Below are 21,676 nucleotides of genomic sequence, written 5' to 3' on the forward strand. Positions count from 1 at the left end.
CAATTTAACTACACAGTGGGATCTTCTGTGGCAAAAATTAAAAGTGTCCTAATTGCAAATGTTAACAAATGAATGGGAAAACGAGAAGCCTCAGGCCAGGTTTCAGCCCCGCAGCGTGCTTAGAAGCCAGTGGTATTTGAAGCATCACCATTTCCCCTGGCATCCAGCACGCAACGGATGCTCTGCCGCTCCCCGAGTCTAAACGCCTCCAGACACGGAGCGATTCAGCAAGGTGCAAAGAGCAATCGAGAGCTGGCTGAGAAATGGTTTTGTGGCTAAGCCCTAGCTGGGGATCCTCAAGATTAAGTTTAATTCCCCATAACACCAGTGAAGCACCTCAGGCCTGCACCCAGCCCAGCCAAGTTCCCACCGCAGACGTCTTCGGCCAAGGCTCTCATCCAGAGTCCCTTCATCACTGGGGGGAGAAACAGGCACTCGTGGGGTGTGATTCCTCCAACCCATTTTAACTGACTGGAAAGGGCTGACTCAGCCGGCGCACCGAGCTCGCTGCTGCTGAAAGGTGCTGGAGTGACTCAGCCAGCCCCGCTCCGGCACGGACGCCCGAAGGCAGCCGCCGCCAGCCTCCCTCCGGCAGAGCGGGCGAGCGGCCGTGCTGCCACGGCCCTGCTTCCCCAGCACAGCATTTGGGGTTGCTGTCCTTTGGGGGTGACACCTGCATGCTGAGCACCGACCGTTTCAACCCACATACAATGCACAGAGCAAACCAACATCACCACAGAGACCTGGTCCAGGCAAGCCAACCCAAACAACTGCTTCTCTTAACCCCCCTCCCATGCCCACGGCTGACCCTGCCTTGCATCAGAACCCCAGCGCGGCACAGCTTGCATTGCACTCGCAGCCAACAGTAGAATAAAGTGGGCCCAGCCTCTGCAAAGTGCAGGAACATCACCGTGGCGTAGCATGGGGCACAAGTGACACCCATGGGTGCTCTTGGCATCCCATCCCTGGCGGAAGAGAGGATGAGAAGAATTTGGCGTGTGCCATTCAGCAAAACGAAGCCTGGGAAGGGACACGGTGGTGTCCTGAAGCAGTAGGGCAGCAAGGCTGTGCAAGAGCCATCCCAACCCCGTGGGGTAAAACCAGCCCCAAACCCTCCTTTGAAGCTGGAGATACCCAGAGGGCTGGGTGACGAACGCCAGCCCTGTGGACTGGGCAGCTCAAGAGGTGTCTGCCCTCCAAAGCTGCGAGATTTCAGTGCTTGGTGCCCCACCGCGCTCGCATGCTGCCTGCTCTAACGCTGCCGACGTGGCAGGTTCCCCCGCCCAAGGCGGGCACAGCTTTACAGACACGCGGCAGCCACATCCAAGGGGACAAATGCGAAACAGCACTGGGGAGAACCAGAAGGAGACTCCAACCTGTCACAAGTTCATGTCAACGAAGACCGAAGGAGGGAGGGGAACCCAACACATGCCATGGAGGAGATGGGGACAAGTTACCCCATCTCCTCATCCCAGCCTGCAGAAATTACCGACCCCATAGCACGGTCTGCAGCCCCAGCTGGTGGAGGTGTCAGCACTGGGCGGCGAGACTTTGAGCTGGAGAGGCTGAGGGGCACTCGCTCCTACACCCCTGCTCCTGAGCCTCCCTGCAGCCGGAGGCCTCCAGCATGGGTGTGCGGATGGACATCCCAGCAAAGCTCATTTGGCTGCTTGCAAACCCATCCACGACCGAGCCGGCCATGCAGGGGGCAAGGCTGGGAAAAGGCTCCTTTCCCTGCGGCACAGCCTTGCCTGCGAGCATCAGTTATACTGCTACGAACTGCTGCCCCACTTCTCTTATTTAAAGTGATTTTAAAGGTAAATGTTGGGGCTAAATATTACCTTGCTTCTGATCAGCTGAAGCAAAAATGCAGGAAACTGGGGCTACACAAGAGAAAAATACCTTCTGGATCTCCCTGCATGGGTTGGAAAGCAACGCTATACGCTCCGTAGGCACTGCCAGCACATTACAAACCCGTCTAGCTCGTGGCATGGTTGTACCAGGAACAGGTACTCTCATAAAAAGCCTCCTGCCCTGCTGAACTCTATAACCCCACCTTTATTAAAACATGCGTTAATCCGCTATTAGTCTCTCTGTGAGCTTTATAAACAAGTAACGCTTAATTAGCAGGATGCTGCGTTACAGTGCCGGCTGAGGGTGAATCCTTAGGCCATGCTTTAACACCAGAGATTGCTCCTGCAGATAATCCCAGCCTGCCTGGGCACGGCCCCCATTTCATCAGTTTTGTCCAAAATCAGTGACTTTGCTATTTTGGCCTGCAAAAGGATGGGGGTGCTCCGTCTCCTCCTGTGCCGGCTAGCTGTACCATCGCAGCAGGCTTTTAGGGAGGCAGGAAAGCAATGCCCTGACAACCACTCGCCTTCCCACCACGTTACCTACAACATCTCCCCAACGCTGCAGCTTACGGAATTGCACCCGTCGCACCCTCCCGTGCCCATCCTTCCCAGCCGGCGCGCGAGCCGGCAGCACAGCAATAACCTGCCGTGCACATTAACGCCCCCAAAATAACTCCCCGAGGGATGTCACTTTGCGGTGACCAGGGGACAGGAGTGCCGCTTACCTGCAGTTGGCCTGAGAGGTCCCCGCCAGGTCCAGCATGGCCCCGCGGTGCGGCTCGGGGGAGATCTCCCCGGGGGGGCTGGAGGGCTCCAGCTTGGTTGGATCTTTGGTAAATTTGCTTCCTGCGGCCGGGTGCACAGGGCGGGTTTGGAAGGAAAAGCAAAACCACAATTAGCAACCAGAGAGGGCAACGATGATGCAGCTTTTCCACCTCCATGTCTTCCCCCTCTAGTCCCAGAGCTGAGGTCAGGGTGGGGGACAGGTTTTCAACAGTCACCTGCTTGCAAAGAGAAGGGTGCAGATTTAATCGGATTTACATGTTAAAATAATAGCAAGATGCTTGCTTAAACTTCTGCATAACTAAGTGTGTGCTGGGAAGCCCTGCTGGGGCTGGAGCATCTCCGGAAAGGGCTGGCTGCCGGGACAGGGTGTGGAGAGGTGGGGACCAGGCTTAGGAAATGCAGGTATGGCCAGGGCCATGGACCAGCACTGCAGGAGCAAGCCCCAAAGCAAGAAGCCCCCTGTCCCAAGGCAGGGGATGTGCTGCGCTGGACGGGAGCTCGGCAAAGCCCAGTGCAGCGGTGCCATGGGGAGCCCCATCCCACAGCTCCAAGCCCTGCACGAAACAGGAGAAACCTCTGCTGCAGTGACGTGGAGGGGGACAAAAACCTCCTCTCTCCCTTCCCTGTTCCTCAGCAACCTGAAAGGAGCTGAGACAAAGCCTCAGCAATGACCTTGGAGATGAAAAGCACGATCTGAAGGCAGGGTAGGAAATGAAAATCGGGCAGGGAAGGTGAGCAAAGAGCTGAAGGATTAGTGCTGGGGGAAGGAGGGAACGAAATTACAAATTACGCCGCGAGGCTGCAGAAACCATGCAGGTGTCTTGCTAAATAGCTGCTGCCAAAGGCCCTTTGTTGGTCTCAAAGTGCCATTGCAACATCCCCACCCTTCCAAAAACATCCCGTCCACGGGAACATGAAGCCTGTTTCCTTTCGGCTCCAGCCTGCAAGGAAGGGCAGGGCTTTGGCAATGGGACCAGCAGCAACATAGAGCCTTAAAGACACTATTTATCTACTGACAGTCCAAAAGGCTCCTTTTAATTTGTGCTTTCTATGGACCAAATCTTGTTCTTGCAGCAGCGAAGCCTGCCTGAAGCTGCTACCCAGGGGAATAGCAAAAATAGGTTTCCTAGCAGTGGTGGGTATTTTAATTAAAGGGTGAGCAAAACTGTATGGGGAAGCTTTGGGATACTTCGCAGTCGGCAATTTAAAATACAGCTCCACTCAGAAAATAGTGTCTTTGCAAAAATGGCACCTCCTGACTCAGCAGATGCTTTTTTTTTTTGCACAGTCAGATGTGCTGCTGCGAATCACAAAAAGCCAGGTTTAATGTGTTTTGCTTCTGGTAGCCCTGCAGGGAGCAGGCAGGGGAGGGGGAACTGCCATCCGCCCCAGCCCTCCCGGGTTTGCCTCATCTCCTAATTTCCACTTGGACCTCCCTGCCAGGTAACCCCCGAGCTCATAGCACGGCGCTTTCCATCAGCAGCTCTTGAGCTGATGTACAGACAGATGCAATGCCTCCCCCCAGATACAGCGCAACCGTGATGGATTTGCAAGGAAAATCCAAGCATCCCAAGACACAGTTCAGTGCTCCATCCCTTGGGGCTGGGTTAGAGCTTAAAAAATCCTTTTCTTGAAAAAAAAAGTCATTAATTGGGCTGGAGACAAAGAAACCCCCTCCATGGAGGTAGGACCCCCTCCAGGCTCTGCTGGAGGTCCCCTTTGGGTGGCTCTGGTGTCATCATCCCCAGGGATCACCCTTGGGGTCAGGGCTGTCGTGGGGCCACAGGGGTTAATTTGACCGACGGAGATGTCAGAGAAGAAGGTGGTGTTGGGAAAGCCGCCAGTGTGAGGGGTTGGCGGCTTGGGGAAAAAAAAAAAAACACCACCCCAAAACAGGTCCTTACTTGTGAGCCCAGCCCAGGCGATCCGGGAGCAGGGCTGGGTGGTGATAAGTTCGGGTGCAGTGCCATATTTCAGGCGGGTATCAGGGCGGTGGGATGGGGGTAGCTGCTGGCACAAGGGTCGGGTCGGACCGCACCAATACCTGTCTCCTGTTATTTGCCAAGAAGCCCTTAGCCTGGTTTCTCCAGCTCAAACCAAAAGGAGTAAAAACGCGAGGCAAAGAAAGCCAAAGAAACCCCCTCTCAGGGTTTTGTCACTGAAAACATGGATTTCAGTTGTTTTTCTTTTAAAAACAGTCAGCGGCTGGATCATGCTAGCAATTCCCAGCCAAAACCAGAGAATAATTTACCAGTGAGGACCCCAGCAGTGATTTTTCTTTGTCCTGAAGCACAGAAACACGCCGTGTGCTGCCTGTAGCTGCAGCTCAGCCCGGCGCAGGGAGCCAGCCCAGCCTCACACACCGGGGCTTGCTCGCTTAAACCTTCAAACGCTATTTAAGGGGCGCGCAGTGCTTGCACCGACCCCAGGCAAAGGCAATCTCAGCACGCCTGCGTGTAGGGCACGGGCAAGGCTTCTCCTCACTGAGCATAACTGCAAGTGTCCTGCACTTTTCCTGCTTACAGGTGACGTTATTTCAACTCTGCCTCTCTGGATAATCTTTCAATTTTGTGGGCAATAAATCAAAGGACGTGGAGAACGTACCTGTAAAAATTCTCTCGTCAAACATCCTAGGAGGAAAGGAAAAAAAAGGGATTAGAAATAGGTGCTTCTAATGACTGAATTTTAGGTTTTACTAATGAACAGCATTAAACCAAGTTAAAATGGTAATTGTATTCATTCCCTAAAAAAAGGGAATGAATTTTTCGGCTAAAAAAAAAAAGCCTTTTAGCCTGTTGTGCAACCAAGCAACCTTACAGCATATACTTTTTAAGTAAAGCACCTTTAAATCTGCTTATAAATCATTCTCTTCATCTGATTAACTTATTAAATGAGGCTGCTACAGGCTGGCTTTACCAAAAGAGACGATGGGACCAAAGTAGCTGCTGCTGGACCTTCACTTCGCGACGTAGACCATCGACCAGATGCCACCAGCATAGGGCTGCAGTGTTTACACTCTCCCGCTTTGGCACACACAGCCTTGGGGATGTCACCTTTGTCCCCAATATTGTATTTTGGAGCCACCCACAACTTCCATGCAAAGGTACTCATGGGAGCAAAGCGTGTTCAGGGGCACGTCCCGGGATCCAGCCCAGCGCAGCCCGAGCGGTGCGGGACAAAGCAGCTCCTCCACCAGCCGACATCTGGAAAGCTAATTCCTTTTAGGATGCCTGAGTCCTGTTGATGTCGGTGATTTTAGCCCCCTCGGGAGCCTTAGCTGGGCATTTTCTGCACCACAGTTTCACACCTCTAGCAGGGGAACAACACACACACTGCACAGGCAGGGATTGAATAAATAGATGATTATAAAGCAGATTTTCCTGACGGAGAAGCAAAGAGGGCTTGCACGGCGCAGAGATAACCGGGAAAGCGTCCACTCCTCCTACTCCAGTGCAAACGCAGACACCAAGACACGAGGCCCTGCCTGTAGGCGATACATCCTCATCATCGTACATACAGGACATCCATAAGTGATCACCACAAAACAAGGTGGAGGGGAATCCCCGTGCAGCGTGAATATGGGTGTTCCTCCTCCCACCCAGAGGCACCGCTCCCATCCGCCAAATGCCATTGGAGAGCGTCGTGCCGCGATCGGAGGGTCCCGTTACCACCCAAAATGCTTAGGGTGGCACCGACAATGCCCGCACAGACCTGCGACAGGGTGACGGGGCTCGGGGGTGACCATGGTATGGCCAGCCTTGCCACATCCTCGCAAAAAGGGAGAGAGAGATGAAAAATGGAGGTTTGGGGGGAAAAAACACCTGTTTAGCTCTTTTCCATAAAAAAGGGTAAAATGAGTTTTGGGTGGAGGGAACAGAGCTTAAATCCCCAAGCCCGCTCAAGGCCACGCAGTCCCCCTTGCCCGCCTCGCCACCCACCTTTTGATGACAAAATGGATGTTGTGCCTCTCCTCCAGTATCCGCTTGAGTTTGGGGACGCCGTAGGTGCAAGGTCTTTTGAAGGGTATTTTGTCTGGGATGCCAATGATTTCCACTGCCTCGGGGTCACAGGCAATTTTCCGGTATGGGACGGGGACCATGTGGTCTAACCCCAAGGCTTCAGCTGAAAGGTGAACGCATGGTTTTCACTTAAACACATGCTTTTCCTTTTACAGATGATAAAATGAAGGTATAAAGGGAAGTCCAGCAGACCGAGTGCCTCCTGCCCTCTTCTCCTTTGCTCATCCCAGAATGTGAGCCCCGGGAGCAGCTCGCCCGTGGGAGATGGGACAACGGGGAGACAATGCAGCAGCAAACACAGCTAACGGTGTCCTCCAAAACCCCTAAACGCGTCTGGCATTGCTCAAACCAGGGGTGAGCTGGCCCATGTGCTGTCCCCAACCTCCTTTCAATCACGGCAGGTTGCTGAGCTATATAACTCACAAGCTGCATAGCACATATACAGTTTATAAGTTACAGAGCTCATCTATAGCCCATCTATAACTCACGAGTGACATAGCACATATCTATAGCCCATCTATAACTCATATATTACACAGCATGATGATGGTACAGGCGACAACCTCCAGCCCGCCACCCATTCCCGACCAATTTCCTGAGCTTACAGCTGCCCAAACGCCCAGGAACGAACCCAAAAGCACTGCCCATGGCAAGGGAAGCACCAGCGACACCCGTAAGCCGCGCAGGTGGAAAAAAGCAGCTGCAATAAGGACAAGCTTCTTTTTTCCCCTGCCACGTTAATTTAAAACGGCCGCATGCCACCGCTCTCCCTCGCCCACAAGCGCCGGCAGTGCCCGTGCGCTCTGACCCGGCGTGCCACGCTTCAAACCGGGGCTGTTTTACAGCCCAGTTATAAATTCCTCGACGGTGGGGGGGGCTCCAAATGGAAATATTGACATAACCTTCAGCAGACACCCAGAGACTGGGAGCTGCTGGGCTAAATGTGTTAGGAAGAGAAGGGAGCTCTAGCATATGGCTTCTGCTGCTGTGTTAGGGAACAAAAATGATTGCTATATAATGATATGCAAACCACAAGCGCTGCAGATGCATAATGGGATATTAACTCCTACTCACCATATCTGCTGTTAAACAGAATTTGCACGCACTCCCTAAGGGTGTTGATATCTTCAGTTTCTTTTATAAAACTGTCCCACTTATCTATCAAAACAAAAGATAAGAAATAAGGAACTTCCATATGGTTCGTACACAGCAGATGCACTTTTCTTGCGCGAAGCGCTGGGAAGCAGGAACAAGAGTTTGCTGCTTTAAAAATAATGATTTCCCTCTTCCTGAGCGGATTCTGCCAGGCTGGCAGATAAGGTCTGGGCTTCCCCAGCCCCAGCCCCAGCCCCAAGCAACCTCCCCTGCAGCCGTGCATGTGCAAAGCAGATTCCTACGAAATGACCCCATAAAACTTCTCAACCCTGAAATGAAAGACCCTCCGGGACAGAGCAAACTCAACCTGAAACGAATCTTTGAAAGGCACGGCCATTTCACAAAGGAGCTTTTTCATCTCCTTCTCTTTCCCAACTTTCCCACCCGTATTTTTTTCTTTTTTTTTTTTAACGCAGGCAGGGAAGGGTTTTGCTGTAAACACGTCAGCATTTTTAGGTTGCATTTCCCTTGGGTGGGGTGGAGGTGATGAAACGGCAAAGTCTCCTCCCCATGGCAGATCCCCCCGGGCACCGCTGCAGAATCACAGCGGGGTTAGTGGGTTTCAGTTATTTTGAAATAACGCCAAGCTTTCGGTGGGTATTTGCTGTTTGCAGCTCGGGCAAACAGCCTCACCCAAAGCCGTGCCTTGGTTCCCTGTGCATGAAGCAGGGATGGGATTTCCCAGCTGGCTGGTAGTGCACGAGGACCGAGCGTCGTGGAGATGGCAGGGACAGACCCAAGCAGGGATCTTGGCTGCGATGCTGAGATGTTGCAGCAAGTAAAGGGAAAAAATCCCCCGCTGAAGCATCTCCAGCGCTGCCAGGTCCCTGCAGAGCATGGGGATGGGTGGGAGACGCTGGGGAGAGACGGGGCCGGGGGGAAACCTTTCCCTAAGAGGTGGCTGCTGGCCACCTCCAACGCTGGAGCGGGACACAGACCGGTCTTGTCGTGGACGATGGAGAAGAGGATGCGCTTGGATGAGTGCACGTTCTGGATGAGGGGACCTCCGGAGACCAACGATTTCTGTCCTGGACAAGAGGGGAGACAAGGAGAAAGGGCTGATGAGAGCCTGACTGATGCTCCGGGCACGCGAACAAGCCTCCGGGTGCTGTCCCCCGCCAGTGACGCCAACCCGACCCTGCCAGCTCTCTTTCGTGCACCCTGGCCGGTGACAACCCATCGGGGTCCTGGCCAGACCAAGTCCCACCGTCCCCCCGGCTGCCCCTCCAGCCTCGCAGCGCAGCACCCGGCGTCTCAAGGCAAAAATGGAGGTGTGCTGGCAGCGCGGCATGGCGGAGGGGTCTGCTTATCTCCATACGGGCCAAGCTTTGCACCGATTTTCATCCAAGGACCACCAAAACACCCGGGCCTGTCCCCTGTCAGCGCCGGGGGGGTGGGCTTCGCACCAGGCCCTCGTCTGAGAGCAAACTCCAGGCTATTACCACAGCAGTCGCTGTACTCCTGTGAGGAAGGCACCTTCAGCTCTCCCGCGGGCCTGGGCAGCAGCGCCTCGCCGGCCGCGTTCGGCCCGGGCAAGCCGGAGGACACCTCTTGCTTTAGGTCGATGGCGATCTGGGTCGGCAGCGAGACGCCGTATAAGAAGTTGGTGACGGTGACGGCGGAGGGGGCGTCCTGGCCGGCGGGTTTGGCCACGGGGCCGTTGGCACCAGAGTCTCGGCTGCCCTTGGAGGCGAGGGAGGTACAAGTCAACTCGACGCTGGGGTTCGGCTCTCGGCTGGGCTCGTCCGCCGGCCTGAGGGGAACCAAGGGAGAAGAGGAGGAAAAAAAACAGGTTTGTTTGGATCTGTGGCACTGCTAAACCAGGACAAGCAAGGATATGGAGGAGGAAGGAGAGCTGTGCCCAGGAGGGTGGGACACGCTGCACTGCTGGCTGCCGGGCTCTCTGTTTTAGAAATTACAGCCATCACCCAACCTCTTCCAGCTTCTTCAGGCACCCGCGCCATTTTTGTCTTCTTTAAGTGGAGCAGGTTGGTCTTATGGTAGTTCAAAGCGTTTATAGTAGCTAGGGCAAAGCCACCTAGCTCCATGGCCCAGTGTGTTTAAGGAGTAAAATATTTGTGTGACCGTAACCACTTGACTCCATTGCCTGTCCCAGCCCCCACGGTGCGTTCAAGGGGGACCTCAGTCAGCCCAGGGATGAGCTTCAGACCGAGGAAGGCCATGTGCTTCACGAGACAGGCGGCCGCGAGCTCACAGACGGCTCGAATTCTGCGTGTCCTACTTTTAGCTGTCTCAGCCTGATTTTCCAGAAGTGCCGAGCCTTCAGAGGAGGTATTTGGTAGCGCTCAGCACTTCTCTGACTGGATCCAAGGTGCTGGCAGCTAGGCAAACACAGAGGAAATGCACCCAAAACCACCGAGCCCCTTGTGAAAATGTGGCCAAAATGGGGAGTTCGCCCCGACGCGGTCCCCCGCCTCCCTCCTCATCTGGCGTTAAAAACCGCATTTCAACCTGGGAGGAAGCTTGCAGCGTTTACACTGGAAAACCCTCTGGAGACAGAAAAGCACTTAGCTTGCCGCAGCAGAAATTTCGTCGAAGACACGTAAAGTGATGCGGTTAATGCACACATTTACACACGCTTATTATAGGAACGAGTCTGAAACGGTCTTGAGCCACCCAACACTGATGAAGCTCCATGCAAGGCTGGCTTTGGCATGGCTGGACCCAGGTTTCTGGGTCTAGGGGAGAAGCTGGGACATGGGAGGGATCCTCCTGCCTGCTCTGCGCAAAATCTCTGCCATCCGCCGGCATTATAAGAGCTGCCATCCCGAGGGCTCGCTGCCCTCCTGCCCCTTCGGGGATCCCCAAAATTACCTTTTTAGCCTGAAGCGGATGCTGTGGCTGTGCTCTAAGATGGCCATCAGGGACTTCACGTCGTACTCCATGGGTTTCTTAAAGCTGATCCCCTCAGGCAAGCCGGCCACCGCCAGCAAGCCCGGCTCTTTCAGGAACCTCTCGTATGGCAAAGGGACCACGCTGCTCTTCCCCACGGCTTCACCTGGGGAGGGGGCAGAGTTACACACCGACAGACACCCCGTGCCCCTGACCGCGGCCAAGCCGGGCTGGAGGAGTAAATGCAAGAGCAAGAGATCCCGACGGAAACGTTATGAGAAAAAAAACCTTTTCCTACCTCCGTGCTTAGCATGCAAGGCCCTCCAAGCCCTTTCTAAAAGCGCTAATTAATAAAAAGCTCACAAAAGCCAATAAGCAGATGTCTCATAGAATCGTTTAGGTTGGAAAAGACCTTTAAGATCACTAAGTTCAACCCGATCATCTTTCAGGTTGTGCAGTAAAATCCTCAGGTGGGGTCACTTGGCACAAGCCCACCCCCCGGACACGTGCCAGCGAGGGACGTGGCCGCCGGCAAGCCGGGAAGGAGCTGAGAGCTGACAAAGGAGGCTGAAGGGCTCGCGCTGATTTTTATCTCATGTTTACTGAGATATTCTGGGAACCTTATTTTCAGTCAGTTTTCTTATTTTACCTCCTGGAAGAATGGAAAGTACTTTGATTGCTGGTGCTGTCAGGCAGCCTTGATGCACTTTGAGAGACAAGAAGAAAAAAACCCAACAGTTTCCCTCCACCCCACCATTCGCAGGCAGCACAAACATCAATACGTTTGGCTGCATGATCGCCTCCAGCAGCCCAGAAATCTCACCCGCTCCCCTTGTCCCCACCATGCGGGGCTGGCTCCGTTGTACCTCTGACACCAAAATCTCCCCAAGGAGTTGGGAGCAAACTGCTTTTCCTTTGCTGGCAGCAGAAGACAAACAGCGAGCATTGCAGCTCTACAGACATTTTCTAAACCAGCTAAAGCGCCCACATGCCCAAACGGGGGATGCTTACGGTGCTCTCCAGGCAAGACACCGTTGGAAAATTACCCCCTTCTGAAGGGTTTCAGGGAATGACCAAACCCTTGAGCTGCCCTCCGTGGAAAAATTACTTTGGAAACCAACCAAAGTCACTGCAACCAATAAATCTGGTGCTGAAAGCACGAAGCAGAAGAAACAGCCGTGCAGGAATGCGACCTGTCTGGCAAAGCAGTGTCCAGATGCAGAACATCTGGCTGCATGGCAAGGTGTCTGCGCCTTCGTCTCCAGGCTGAGGGGCAGGCAGAGGAGATTACAGGACCTTGAAATAGCTGTGGGATTTTATATTGCTGCTTTTCTTTAAAATCTTATCTTTTTTCTCTCTTCTTTATTGTGGCACTGTCAGCAAGTCCTTATTAAAAGTGATTTCTCCAACATGTTCTTTGAAGCAACGTGTGACAACTAACGACGTGCGACTTGCACAAGCCATCAAGGTTCCTTATAGGCGGGGTGGATAATGTTTTAATTAAGCCAATAACAGAAGTTTCAAGACGAACCTTTGAACCGCAACACAGAGAGTACATTTTCTGCAAGCCCAGAGGGTACTGATGGTTTCCCTGCCCCGATGCACCGGCTCTAGCAGCTTTCCATCTCCCTCCATCGCCTCTCATTCGTGATGGGGAAAAGCTCCCGATGCCCACGGTGGCTCCTTATCAACCCAACACTCAACAACTCCCCGAACATATTTTTATGGGGAATGCATTACTGTCAAAGTGACCTTCACCAAGCCTCGTGCTGCCGTGCAGAGACTCATGGTTTAGCTAAAGAGAGACAATAATCATCATTAATGCCTGTTTAATAGAAGCCGGCGGTAATCAGTCATCCTGTTGGTGCAGAGATTACCCAGCTCTGGAGGGAATACGCGATCTTTTTGACTGAGCATTTTCTAAGATTTTTTGTTTCCAATCCCTGTTGATGGGAGGCAACTGAAAGGATAAAAAAAACCCTCTAAAACCATAAGAAAGATAACTGTTAATTTCTGACAGTCCTCTCGGTGTTGGAAACAGAATCACCCTGGGGCACCTGCTATCTCCTGCAGTATTTCTCCCCACTCAACCAGGAGAGGCTCTTCCCGGTGGGCACGCTGGGTGGAGAGCATCTGCCCGGCAGGCTTCCCCATCCAGCAGCTCAGGGATGGAAACAGCTGATCCTACTGAATCGGCAGCAAAGGCAGAATTACACCCAACGCCAGAATTATGCCCAATGCCAGAACTACACCTAAAGCCAGAGGGACACCCAACGCCAGGCCAAAACCACCGGCCCAGGGATGCCCAGCCTCCTCCTGCCACTACCACTGGCCATGGCGATGACGGCCACCCTGGGCTGGGGACCCGGCCAGCTTGGCCACACACACATAGCAAGGTAAAGAGCATCGCCAGGCTCATCCCAATGGATGGGCCGCGTGGTCTGTACACCCCCCTGCAGATGCACTCTGGTCAAGCGTTTTTATGCAATTATATATTTATGGTATGTCATATATGAATAATTCCCGTATTCCCAAGAGGCCTGTAAAGCCTGGCGCTCTCCCAGCAGCAGGAGAACGAGAGCTGCAGCTCAGAGTGGGGATCCAACCAGCGCCAAAACGCCCTCCCCACCCCGTTCCCTTGGCTCTTCTGCATTGCCCCTTCCTTCCTGCTTAGGCCCAGCCTTTTGGAGGCAGCAAGAGGATTTGATTACCTCTGTTAATGAGAACATCACCTCCAAGTCCTTTAAGTGGTTTCAGAAAACCTCAGCAACTGTCCGTCCCTGGGGGAAGGGATGCCATCTCCCCTTTCTGTCTGTGAAGCCCATGGCAGGTGCTGGCGAGGCAAGTGCCAAACGACAGCCAGCAGCAGCAAATCCTGTGCACAAGCCCAGGATGGTTGGTGGGAGCACCCGTTATCCCCCTCCCATCGTGTGGCAGCACCCGTTCCCAAACCCAGCCCACAAACAGGGGCAACGCCTGCGCTTCGGGCTCAGGGAGACCCACACAGCCCTGGCAGGGCTCAGTAGCTCACCCCAAATCCCCAGTGGTGATGGGGAGCTGCACCCAGGAAAGCGAAACACCCGGTTCTGCAGCTGGTCCAGCCACATGGCCTGAACTCCCCCAAAGCATCACGCCGGGCTAATGCAACCTGCTGCGCAGCACGGGGAAATATTGGGGCTCACCGCCCCCTTTTCCTAACCCAACCTCGCTTTTCCTATCCAGGCCAGCACGGCTCCGTAGGCGCCACCAGGAGACGAGCCGGGATCACGGCCACCACCTCCAGCCACTCCACGGGGGCTCCAGCGGGGACCTCCCGAGCGAGAAGCAGGCGCTGCCGCCGCTCGAGCCTCCGCAGATTGGGCCCGGAGGGAGCTCTGCAACCCACTGGGTTACATATCAACAGCCATATGGTCATCTACATTTTAATTGCAGAAGCTTTATTGCTGGGGATGATGCATGTGCTGGAACGGCACCAGCTCGTCTCTCAGAGCCGGGGCTGCGGGGCCGCCTGCTAGAAAAATCATCTTTTTTCCTTTTAAATAGACTTGCCAGGGAGAGGGGTGAGCGAGTCTCTGCAGAGCCCCGACACAGCGCTTGTGAAAGAGGTGCTGTAGATGTGGCATCAGGGATAAAGGTGTGCTTGAAAAACACACTCAGGGCATGGCAGAGGCTTTGCCTGGCCGGGGGGACAGAGGATGCTCCCCCCAGCACGGGGATTTTTTTTGCCCAGTTTGGGGCACTGGAAAGTGAAGGAGCAGTGGCCGGATCCCATCTCAATGCAACGCTAACCCTACGCAGGAGCACGTCCCACCACGCCGCCCCTGCCAGGCGCCTGCTCCCTCGCCGGGGAGCCAGGCTGGGGCCAAAAGCCGCATCCGGCGACGGCGCCAGGCAGCTCAGCGAGCCCTGGGGGCAATCCAAATCCCCAAATGGAAGCGTGAAGGTTCTTACTATAAAGCACATCAAACACTTCCTCTACCATCTTCCTGAGGAGGTACACGTCTGATCCCTGGTCCGGGGAGACCCTGAGCACGCTTCGCCCGCACTCCTTTGCCTTCTTCTGTGCCTCTGCGTCCTGCTCCTTCCTCTGCTGGACTCCTGCAGGGGGGAAGAGGAGAAAATGGGAGATGCTGCAGTGAGAAGAGTGTTCACGGGTGATGCCGTGCGCGCTTCTGATCAGCTGTGAAGAGATCAAACCCGCCGGCCGGGTTACGCCAACTTCAGCCAGGACTGAACGCATCCCTGCCTGCCAAACCCCACACGAGATGGGGGTCCCATGGGCGCCGGGCCCCTCACTGCCCCCATGGCATCAGCAAAGTCCTCTGGCCAGGCAGTTGGGTGCCCTGGGTCTCCAACCCACCCCAGCCCCCCAGCTCGGACGGGGCCACGGCCCCCAGCAGCCCCCAATGTGCAGGGGAAGGTGCCGGCACGGGCAGCGGTGCCAGCAGCGCTGCCGGGAGCAGCATCGGTTGTCCTGTGCATGCCCCCCCTTCCCTGGTTTTACCCACTCAGCTGCACTGAAACTGTTGTGATTAATTGGGCAGCGCATTTCTTTTCTCTGGTTTCAATCTGCTTAGCCTTCAATCTCTCAGGAAAAGAAAATCCGCCTTTCTTGGAGGCTTTTTTACCCTTCAGCGTCACGTAGCTCGGTAATACCAGCTATTTCCTGCTAATTTCCCCCATTAAACCTCAAATAAAGCATATCTTCGGCAACGACTTCCTTGCATCTCTAAACGCACAGAAAATTAAACACTACAAGTGCATTATTGCCGTTCTATCCAAAGCGATTCACAAGGGATTTTCAGTGGCGAAGGACTAATTCCTTCTTCATCCTCGACAGGCTCCTGCCGGTGATTGGCCCTGGATGCTGCCTGGGCACTCAAGGAGGAGCTTGTGGGTCCCTCCCGTGGCAACAGCCCGTGGCTGGGATATCACTGGGATGGGGGCAAGAGCCACCCGGGGCACCTGCACAACCGGCCACAGGAAAGGGGACAGCCGCCGAACACTGCGCAACCCCTGGCAAGCTCCGCACCCTCCCACGGCACGGGGAAATGGGCCCTGGAAAACTTTTTTGGGGTGGTTTACCAAGGTGGTGAAATGCATCCTCATCCACACCCCGCTACGACTGACTCTCCCTCCCGGCTGGGCGCAAACTCTCCTCCGTTGACATTAATCCCGATCACTGTCAAGTTCCCCCCGTGCGCCAGGAAAGGCTGAGCCAGAGGTTCAGATAAAGGAGCACGTTCAAGCAAGGAAGGTCTGCGCACCCAGAGAGATAAGAGGCTTCTTACATTGCCCAGCGATGTCTCCTTCCGATTATTTCAGATCCTTTCTAAGGGGGCAGCTAGACCATAAATCAGAGGCACTTCCAGAGATGCTTTCCACTGCATGCCAGTTGTAAGAGCTTTGTGGAGCAGAGTTGAGCCTGGGCCATTTATAATTCAAGACAGAGTTATCACATTTCACCCCGTCTCCAGCATCAGCCGCTTCACCTGAACCCCACTATCAAGATTTTGTGCTTTCAACCAGATGTGACCATTTCATTTTGACAAAGGTGTAAATGAAACCAAAGGAGAGGGGAATTGGGATCTAATGCCGGGTGCCTCACCCCAGCAGAGTGGCAGCTCACCTGCCAGGGTATATGTATATATAGTTCTAAAAGTGAGATTTGCAGAAGGCCATCAAATATTGTGAGCTCTACAGAGACCCAACTGGCATTTAGTATGTAAGATGGAGCTCCCTCCCGTTGGCCACCCCACGGCTGTTCACCGCTCGGGTACCTCCCTGCCTCTCGTGGGTGATGGGAAGGGGAGGCAGAGCCACCCACGAATGCAGGAAACATCCCCAAAATGCTTCCCGTCCTGCAAAACACAACACACCAAAGCAGAAGATAACTAACGGCAGCTCTCCGGGGCGGCTGGCGGAGGTGGCCGGCAGCTGCCCACAGCAGGCAGGACGGAGGGGCAGAGCGGAGCCTCGGCAGGGAGCCACTCCTGCAAAGCCGTGCCGGCTCACCCCGCACACGTGCAGCGAATAACCCGAGCAGACAGTGACCCTGGCAGCTTTACAGCACTAACGTTTTCACTAGAGCAAACGTTCCCTGAGCAATCTCTCCAATGGATTAGGCACCAGTATGGTTTCCGTCAACACCATGTGTGTGCACACACAGCTGGGTCATTTCTCTCCACTGACATCCCACCATGGGCAGCGTGTGCGAGCGGCTCCGGCTCTGGGGTCCCCCAGGCTCTGGGGTCCCCAGCACCACCAAAGCCAGATCCCGTCCTGGCTCCTGCAGAGCGGGGAGAGCAGTGGTTGGCATGCTGGGGGTGATGCCATCCAAGAGATGCAGGTCCCGCGCGCAGCACGGCTCCCACTTGTCTCTCAGCTCCCAGGCTGTTTTTGGAGAGCTGGCAGGGGCACAGAGCCGGCACAGAGGGCTGGGTGCCGGCCTCACCACACGCAGGGCTGCCGCTGGTCACACCCGTCCCTGCGATACCTGGTGAGCCCAGTCTGAGACCTGGGGGACCACGGCTCTTGCTCAAGTCATCCTTTCACCACTGTCAGCCCCTCAAAAAAATAAGCAGCTCTGCAACCAACACACCTAGCTCCCAAATCCATCCCTGTCTTTCCAAAAGCAGGAAAAAAGCCTTGTCCCAAGAAAGCCTCTCTGCTCCTGGGGGATCACTAGGACAAACTATTTCTGCTAAGTCCTCCAGCGCACCGGCAGTGTTGCTGTAGGCTGACAGCACTGGGGGAGCAGAGCAGCCATCCAGCCCCGTGCCACCCCAGGGATGCTTTCAGAGAGGAGAGCTGGGGCGTGTGGTCCCCTCTCTGGGAGGGGAGAGGGTCCAGCCATGGTTCCCACCCGCTTTCTCCATCACTTTAAACACCGCTCAGCCCCACGGACAGACAGCACCGTGGTGTCTCCCCAAACCACAACCCCTCTGTGCGCAGCGGGGGTCCTGCCTGGCACAACTGGAGCACCAGCCTCGGCACGGGAAAAGACCACGCCGGTGGGGATACTCACTGCAAAACTTCTGGAAGTCGGCTTGCAGCTCCTTGCGGGCGCTGAGGAAGACCCGTCCCTTCTCGGTGCCCACCACGAAGGCACTCTCCTCGTGGACGGCGATGCAGGCCACCTCTGCGTTCAGCTTGGAAAGCGCCGAGCACTGCGGGGAGGCACCCGGTCAGAGCGGCTGCGGGAGCATCCCCGCTTGGCACCCCCTGCCATTTTTCAGTGGGCTTTTTTTAATTCCCATTCAAAAGATCCCCCCATCAAAAGCCATGTTCTGGTTTGAGGCAGAATTTCACAGGTTTTTTAACATTCCCTAAACACTTGAGCAACTTTACAGCTCCAGAAAGGTATCCGGCTGAGCTACGCTTTGCTGGAAAACAAGAACTATTTACCCATCATTTCACTTCACTTCTTCCTATCCTAAAAGTAAACATTTTATAGTATTTCTTTAAAAGAAAACATTCCAGTAATAAAAAAAAAAAAACAAAACAAACCAACAACCATTTGTATTTTTCCACCAGCTCTAATGAAATAAGGAGCACGGGAATCTTATTTCAGCTGCAGAACACTAATATGGTCAAAGTCTGGATTAGTCGAACGATTCTTCTTGTACACTTATGCAAAACATTAAAGAGATGGAAAAGGCTTCCTCCATTAATCCACTTTATGTAACGTGCGCTTCCTGCTCTACATAATACACACATATATGCATTTTTATTATTATTTTTTGTATTATAATAGTTACGCAGTGTCGGCAGCCTGAGTCATATTCCCATAGCTACAGCACTGATGCTATGAAGACGCTATTCCCAGGTCATGATTTAAATGGGTAAAAGAGGGGAGCTTTTCCCGTCGTCAGCCCCGGTTCGAGACGTCGCCCGCCCCCGGCACCGCGGAGGGGCCGCAGGATGCTGGCAGCCGGGGAGGGAGCGGGAAAGCAGCTGCCCAGGGACCAAACCCCCTGGAGCTACCTTCAGCTCCCCGCATGCATTTACAGACAGTTTGATTTGCGTGGGCTTAAACCAGTCTCTATATTGGGTCATTTTACCTCCTGCTCATCTTCTTCGAGAAGAGGGTATTAAATCACACCCTCAAAACCAGATATTTTTAAGAAACCTCCTTTCAAGAACGCAGGAGCAAATGAAAGTACTTTGCTCAAACAGCCCAACACTCAAATATAAAATCTAGGGGATGTGAGATTTGGAGGCAGACCAAATCCAAACCCTAAGCCCGCTTGGCGATGCGCACGTGGCCGCATGGTTTATTGATCACGCACGCAGGCAGCCAGGCTTCAGCGGGCGCAGAGCCCGGCCACGGTGAAGCGCTGGGATAAAGGCTGAATTTCAGGAGCAGCGTGGCCTCCTGGTCCTGGTGTCAGCACGTAACGAGGACTGCAGAATAATGTATATTCATTAAGAAGCCAAACTATGATAACACGATTTGCTGTACAGGATGGCACGTATATAAATCATCAAAGCTGCCTGGGGTGCGTCAGCTCTGGGGAACCTGCTCCTTAGTGGGGCGGTGATGGTCAAAAAGAAGGCAATCAGAATTAGTGAAAAAAACCCCTACCTGCATAGACAAGAAGACGCATCCAAGATAAATACATTAAATATGACTTGGCTTTAAAAAGGGAGGGCTATTTAGCACGTCGCATTGCATTAGACAGTCGTTACTACACACCCGCTTTCGCTTCTTGATCACATTCACAGTTAAAAATAAGATTAGCTCTGGTCCACGAGACTTAATCCAGACAGTTATCTTGTTTATGTAAGCATGGCTGACTGAGGCAAGGTTTCCATCGGGAATTCTACGTCAAAAAATATGAAAGTTATTTTCTTTGTTCTCGGAGATAAAAGCCATTGTTCTCCTGTTGTGTAAAAGCTCACGGTAACATTGGTAAAACATCAAGAAAAAAAACCCACCTCAACCACCCTACATTCAGTTGATACCAACATAAATATTAATGGAAAAACAATACACATCTGAGATTAACTTGGGCTGACTTTATGATCCTTACGGCTGTCAGGGCAGGAGAGGATTTTTATTTCCCAGCTCCAGCAGCTCCCTGGGCTTTCCGGCAGCGGAGGGGAGCGGGACGAGCTCGACTGCCCTCCTGCTTCAGCCCTGCTCCCAGCCAGCCCCGTTAAAGGGAGGCGAAACGATGGAGGGGGACAGGGACGCCACCGGCCTCTTACCATGGAGTCTAAGGCAGACACTAAGCTGGTGATGATTTCGTCTTTCTGGGGAAAAACCATATTCCACTGGTCAGCTCTGGAGGTGCTGAGAGTCACGTCTAAAGGCTTCCCTGCCAGGGCCATATTCACCTGAAAACAGAAAAATAAAAAATGGTATATGCATTGCTGTTGCTAATGGAGAGCCGGCACTGAGCATCGCCGGCGCAGCCCAACGCCAGCGTGTGCCGTGGGCTACGGCACCATACCGGCATGGGTACACAGGGGAAACTGAGGCACGGAGAGAGGCCGGGGCCAGCCTGCACTGCATGTTCCTCACGCCTCCTCTGCTAAAGGCAGATAATTATGGACGCTGTCGAGTCATAACCAAAGCCCAGGGCCAATGCTGCGTGTCCCAGCAGTGGCCAGGTCACCTCCGCCCGCGGGACTCACCCTCGGGGAGATGCCACCGCTGCGCGGGGCGTGCCGGGGCGACCGTGGGGTGCGATACCCCGGGCAAGCAGGCTGCGGCCGTGCCGAGCCAGAGGAAGCAGCGCTGAAGCGCATGCGGAGCGCTCCCGTGCCTGAGCTCTGTGGGCAGCAGCAGTGAGCAGGGGGTGACATGTGTGTCCCTGAGAGGACGCCGTGCTGGCCATCCCCGCGCCTCCCTCCCTATACCCTGGGCAAGGGGAGAGCCCAGCACCCAAAGGTGTCCCTGAAATGGGCCAAAGCCACAGGGTGCTCTGCCTTCGTCCTGAGGAAGAGAGACAGCTCACGGCGAGGGGCTCCGTCATCAAAACATCCCACCCCGCAGCTCCTGGGGGACCGTGCCGGCGGGATCAGGATCGGGTGGCATGCCAGGACCCCATGGCCAAGAAAGGGCTCAGCCCCGGGAGCTCCACCCCACACTGCAAAATGGGGAAAAAAGGGGGAAAAATGTGGGGGCTTGGCCACATGTGCAGCGACTGCACCAGGTCTCTGCACCCCGAAGCACACGTCTCACCACGACCCATGGTGATGCCGATACTGCAGGGGAAACTGAGGCAGGGGCTCACCCTGTAGAAACTGCCCCACTCCCACGCCTGGTCACCCACACCCGGTACAGCATCACCCCCCCAGCACCCAGCGTGGTCCCTCCCAGCTATCGCCCCTCCATCCGCAGAGCAGCATCGCACCACCCGGCTTTAATCCTGTGAATAAAGGGTGGCAAATTATCCGGCAACGCTTGGGAGCCACTCGAACCGGATCGTAAATCATGTGCTCGAAGCCGCAAGCGGATAAAAGAGGCCAGAGAATTTCTAACAAGGCGAGACGGGCAGGAGCCGGGGAATATGAATGAAGCTGCCTGCGCGTAACTCGATTTGCGGCTCAGCTGATAATCACAGCCGCTCGGCCCTGCTGAAAACAAGGGTTAAAACTCAACAGCAAAAATCCAGTCACCTTCCTGCCCCGGTTCGCACCTATGTCCAAGCAGAAGGAATCTGCACACAAAGCAGGGCCGTGCTGCCCTGTGCAACTGGGGGAATGGTGGATTTTGGCTCAAAATAACAAGTCCCCCTATGCCAGCATCTCTGCAGGTGCCTGAGCGCGCACAGGGCAGGGGGCTGACGAACGCGCCCTTGGCCCTGCAAAACCTCGCTGTTATGTGGCCATGCAACAAGTGCACGAGGGTGGAGACAATTCCCCATTAAACAATAATGACTGAATTTCAGAAATTGCTCTTGATGAGACCTCCAGGCTGGCTTCCCCTGCACCACCGGCCAGCGAGAGCAGGCAAGCAGTGCTGAAGCCTCACCGGCGCTTTTGGACGGCAGAGCC

The 21,676-nt window shown here is 54.4% G+C and overlaps 1 protein-coding gene across 1 annotated transcript in view; it reads right to left on the bottom strand.

Annotated features, from left to right (window-relative positions):
- The window catches only part of GTF2IRD1 (GTF2I repeat domain containing 1), a gene marked incomplete at its 5' end in the record, with an annotated part of 44,899 nt that extends 24,894 nt beyond the window's left edge, over positions 1 to 20,005 (bottom strand). The window contains 10 exons of the mRNA XM_082328495.1: positions 2,582 to 2,702; positions 5,247 to 5,272; positions 6,581 to 6,764; positions 7,736 to 7,819; positions 8,755 to 8,844; positions 9,259 to 9,569; positions 10,652 to 10,835; positions 14,621 to 14,767; positions 17,697 to 17,838; positions 19,883 to 20,005. Coding sequence (XP_082184621.1) covers positions 2,582 to 2,702; positions 5,247 to 5,272; positions 6,581 to 6,764; positions 7,736 to 7,819; positions 8,755 to 8,844; positions 9,259 to 9,569; positions 10,652 to 10,835; positions 14,621 to 14,767; positions 17,697 to 17,838; positions 19,883 to 20,005 — 1,412 coding nt within the window. The remainder of the gene's footprint in view (positions 1 to 2,581; positions 2,703 to 5,246; positions 5,273 to 6,580; positions 6,765 to 7,735; positions 7,820 to 8,754; positions 8,845 to 9,258; positions 9,570 to 10,651; positions 10,836 to 14,620; positions 14,768 to 17,696; positions 17,839 to 19,882) is intronic.
- Positions 20,006 to 21,676: the final 1,671 nt, after the last annotated feature.

This window comes from Platalea leucorodia (genome assembly GCF_965183815.1).
Source record: "Platalea leucorodia genome assembly, chromosome: 16".
In the NCBI taxonomy this organism is placed as follows: domain Eukaryota; kingdom Metazoa; phylum Chordata; class Aves; order Pelecaniformes; family Threskiornithidae; genus Platalea; species Platalea leucorodia.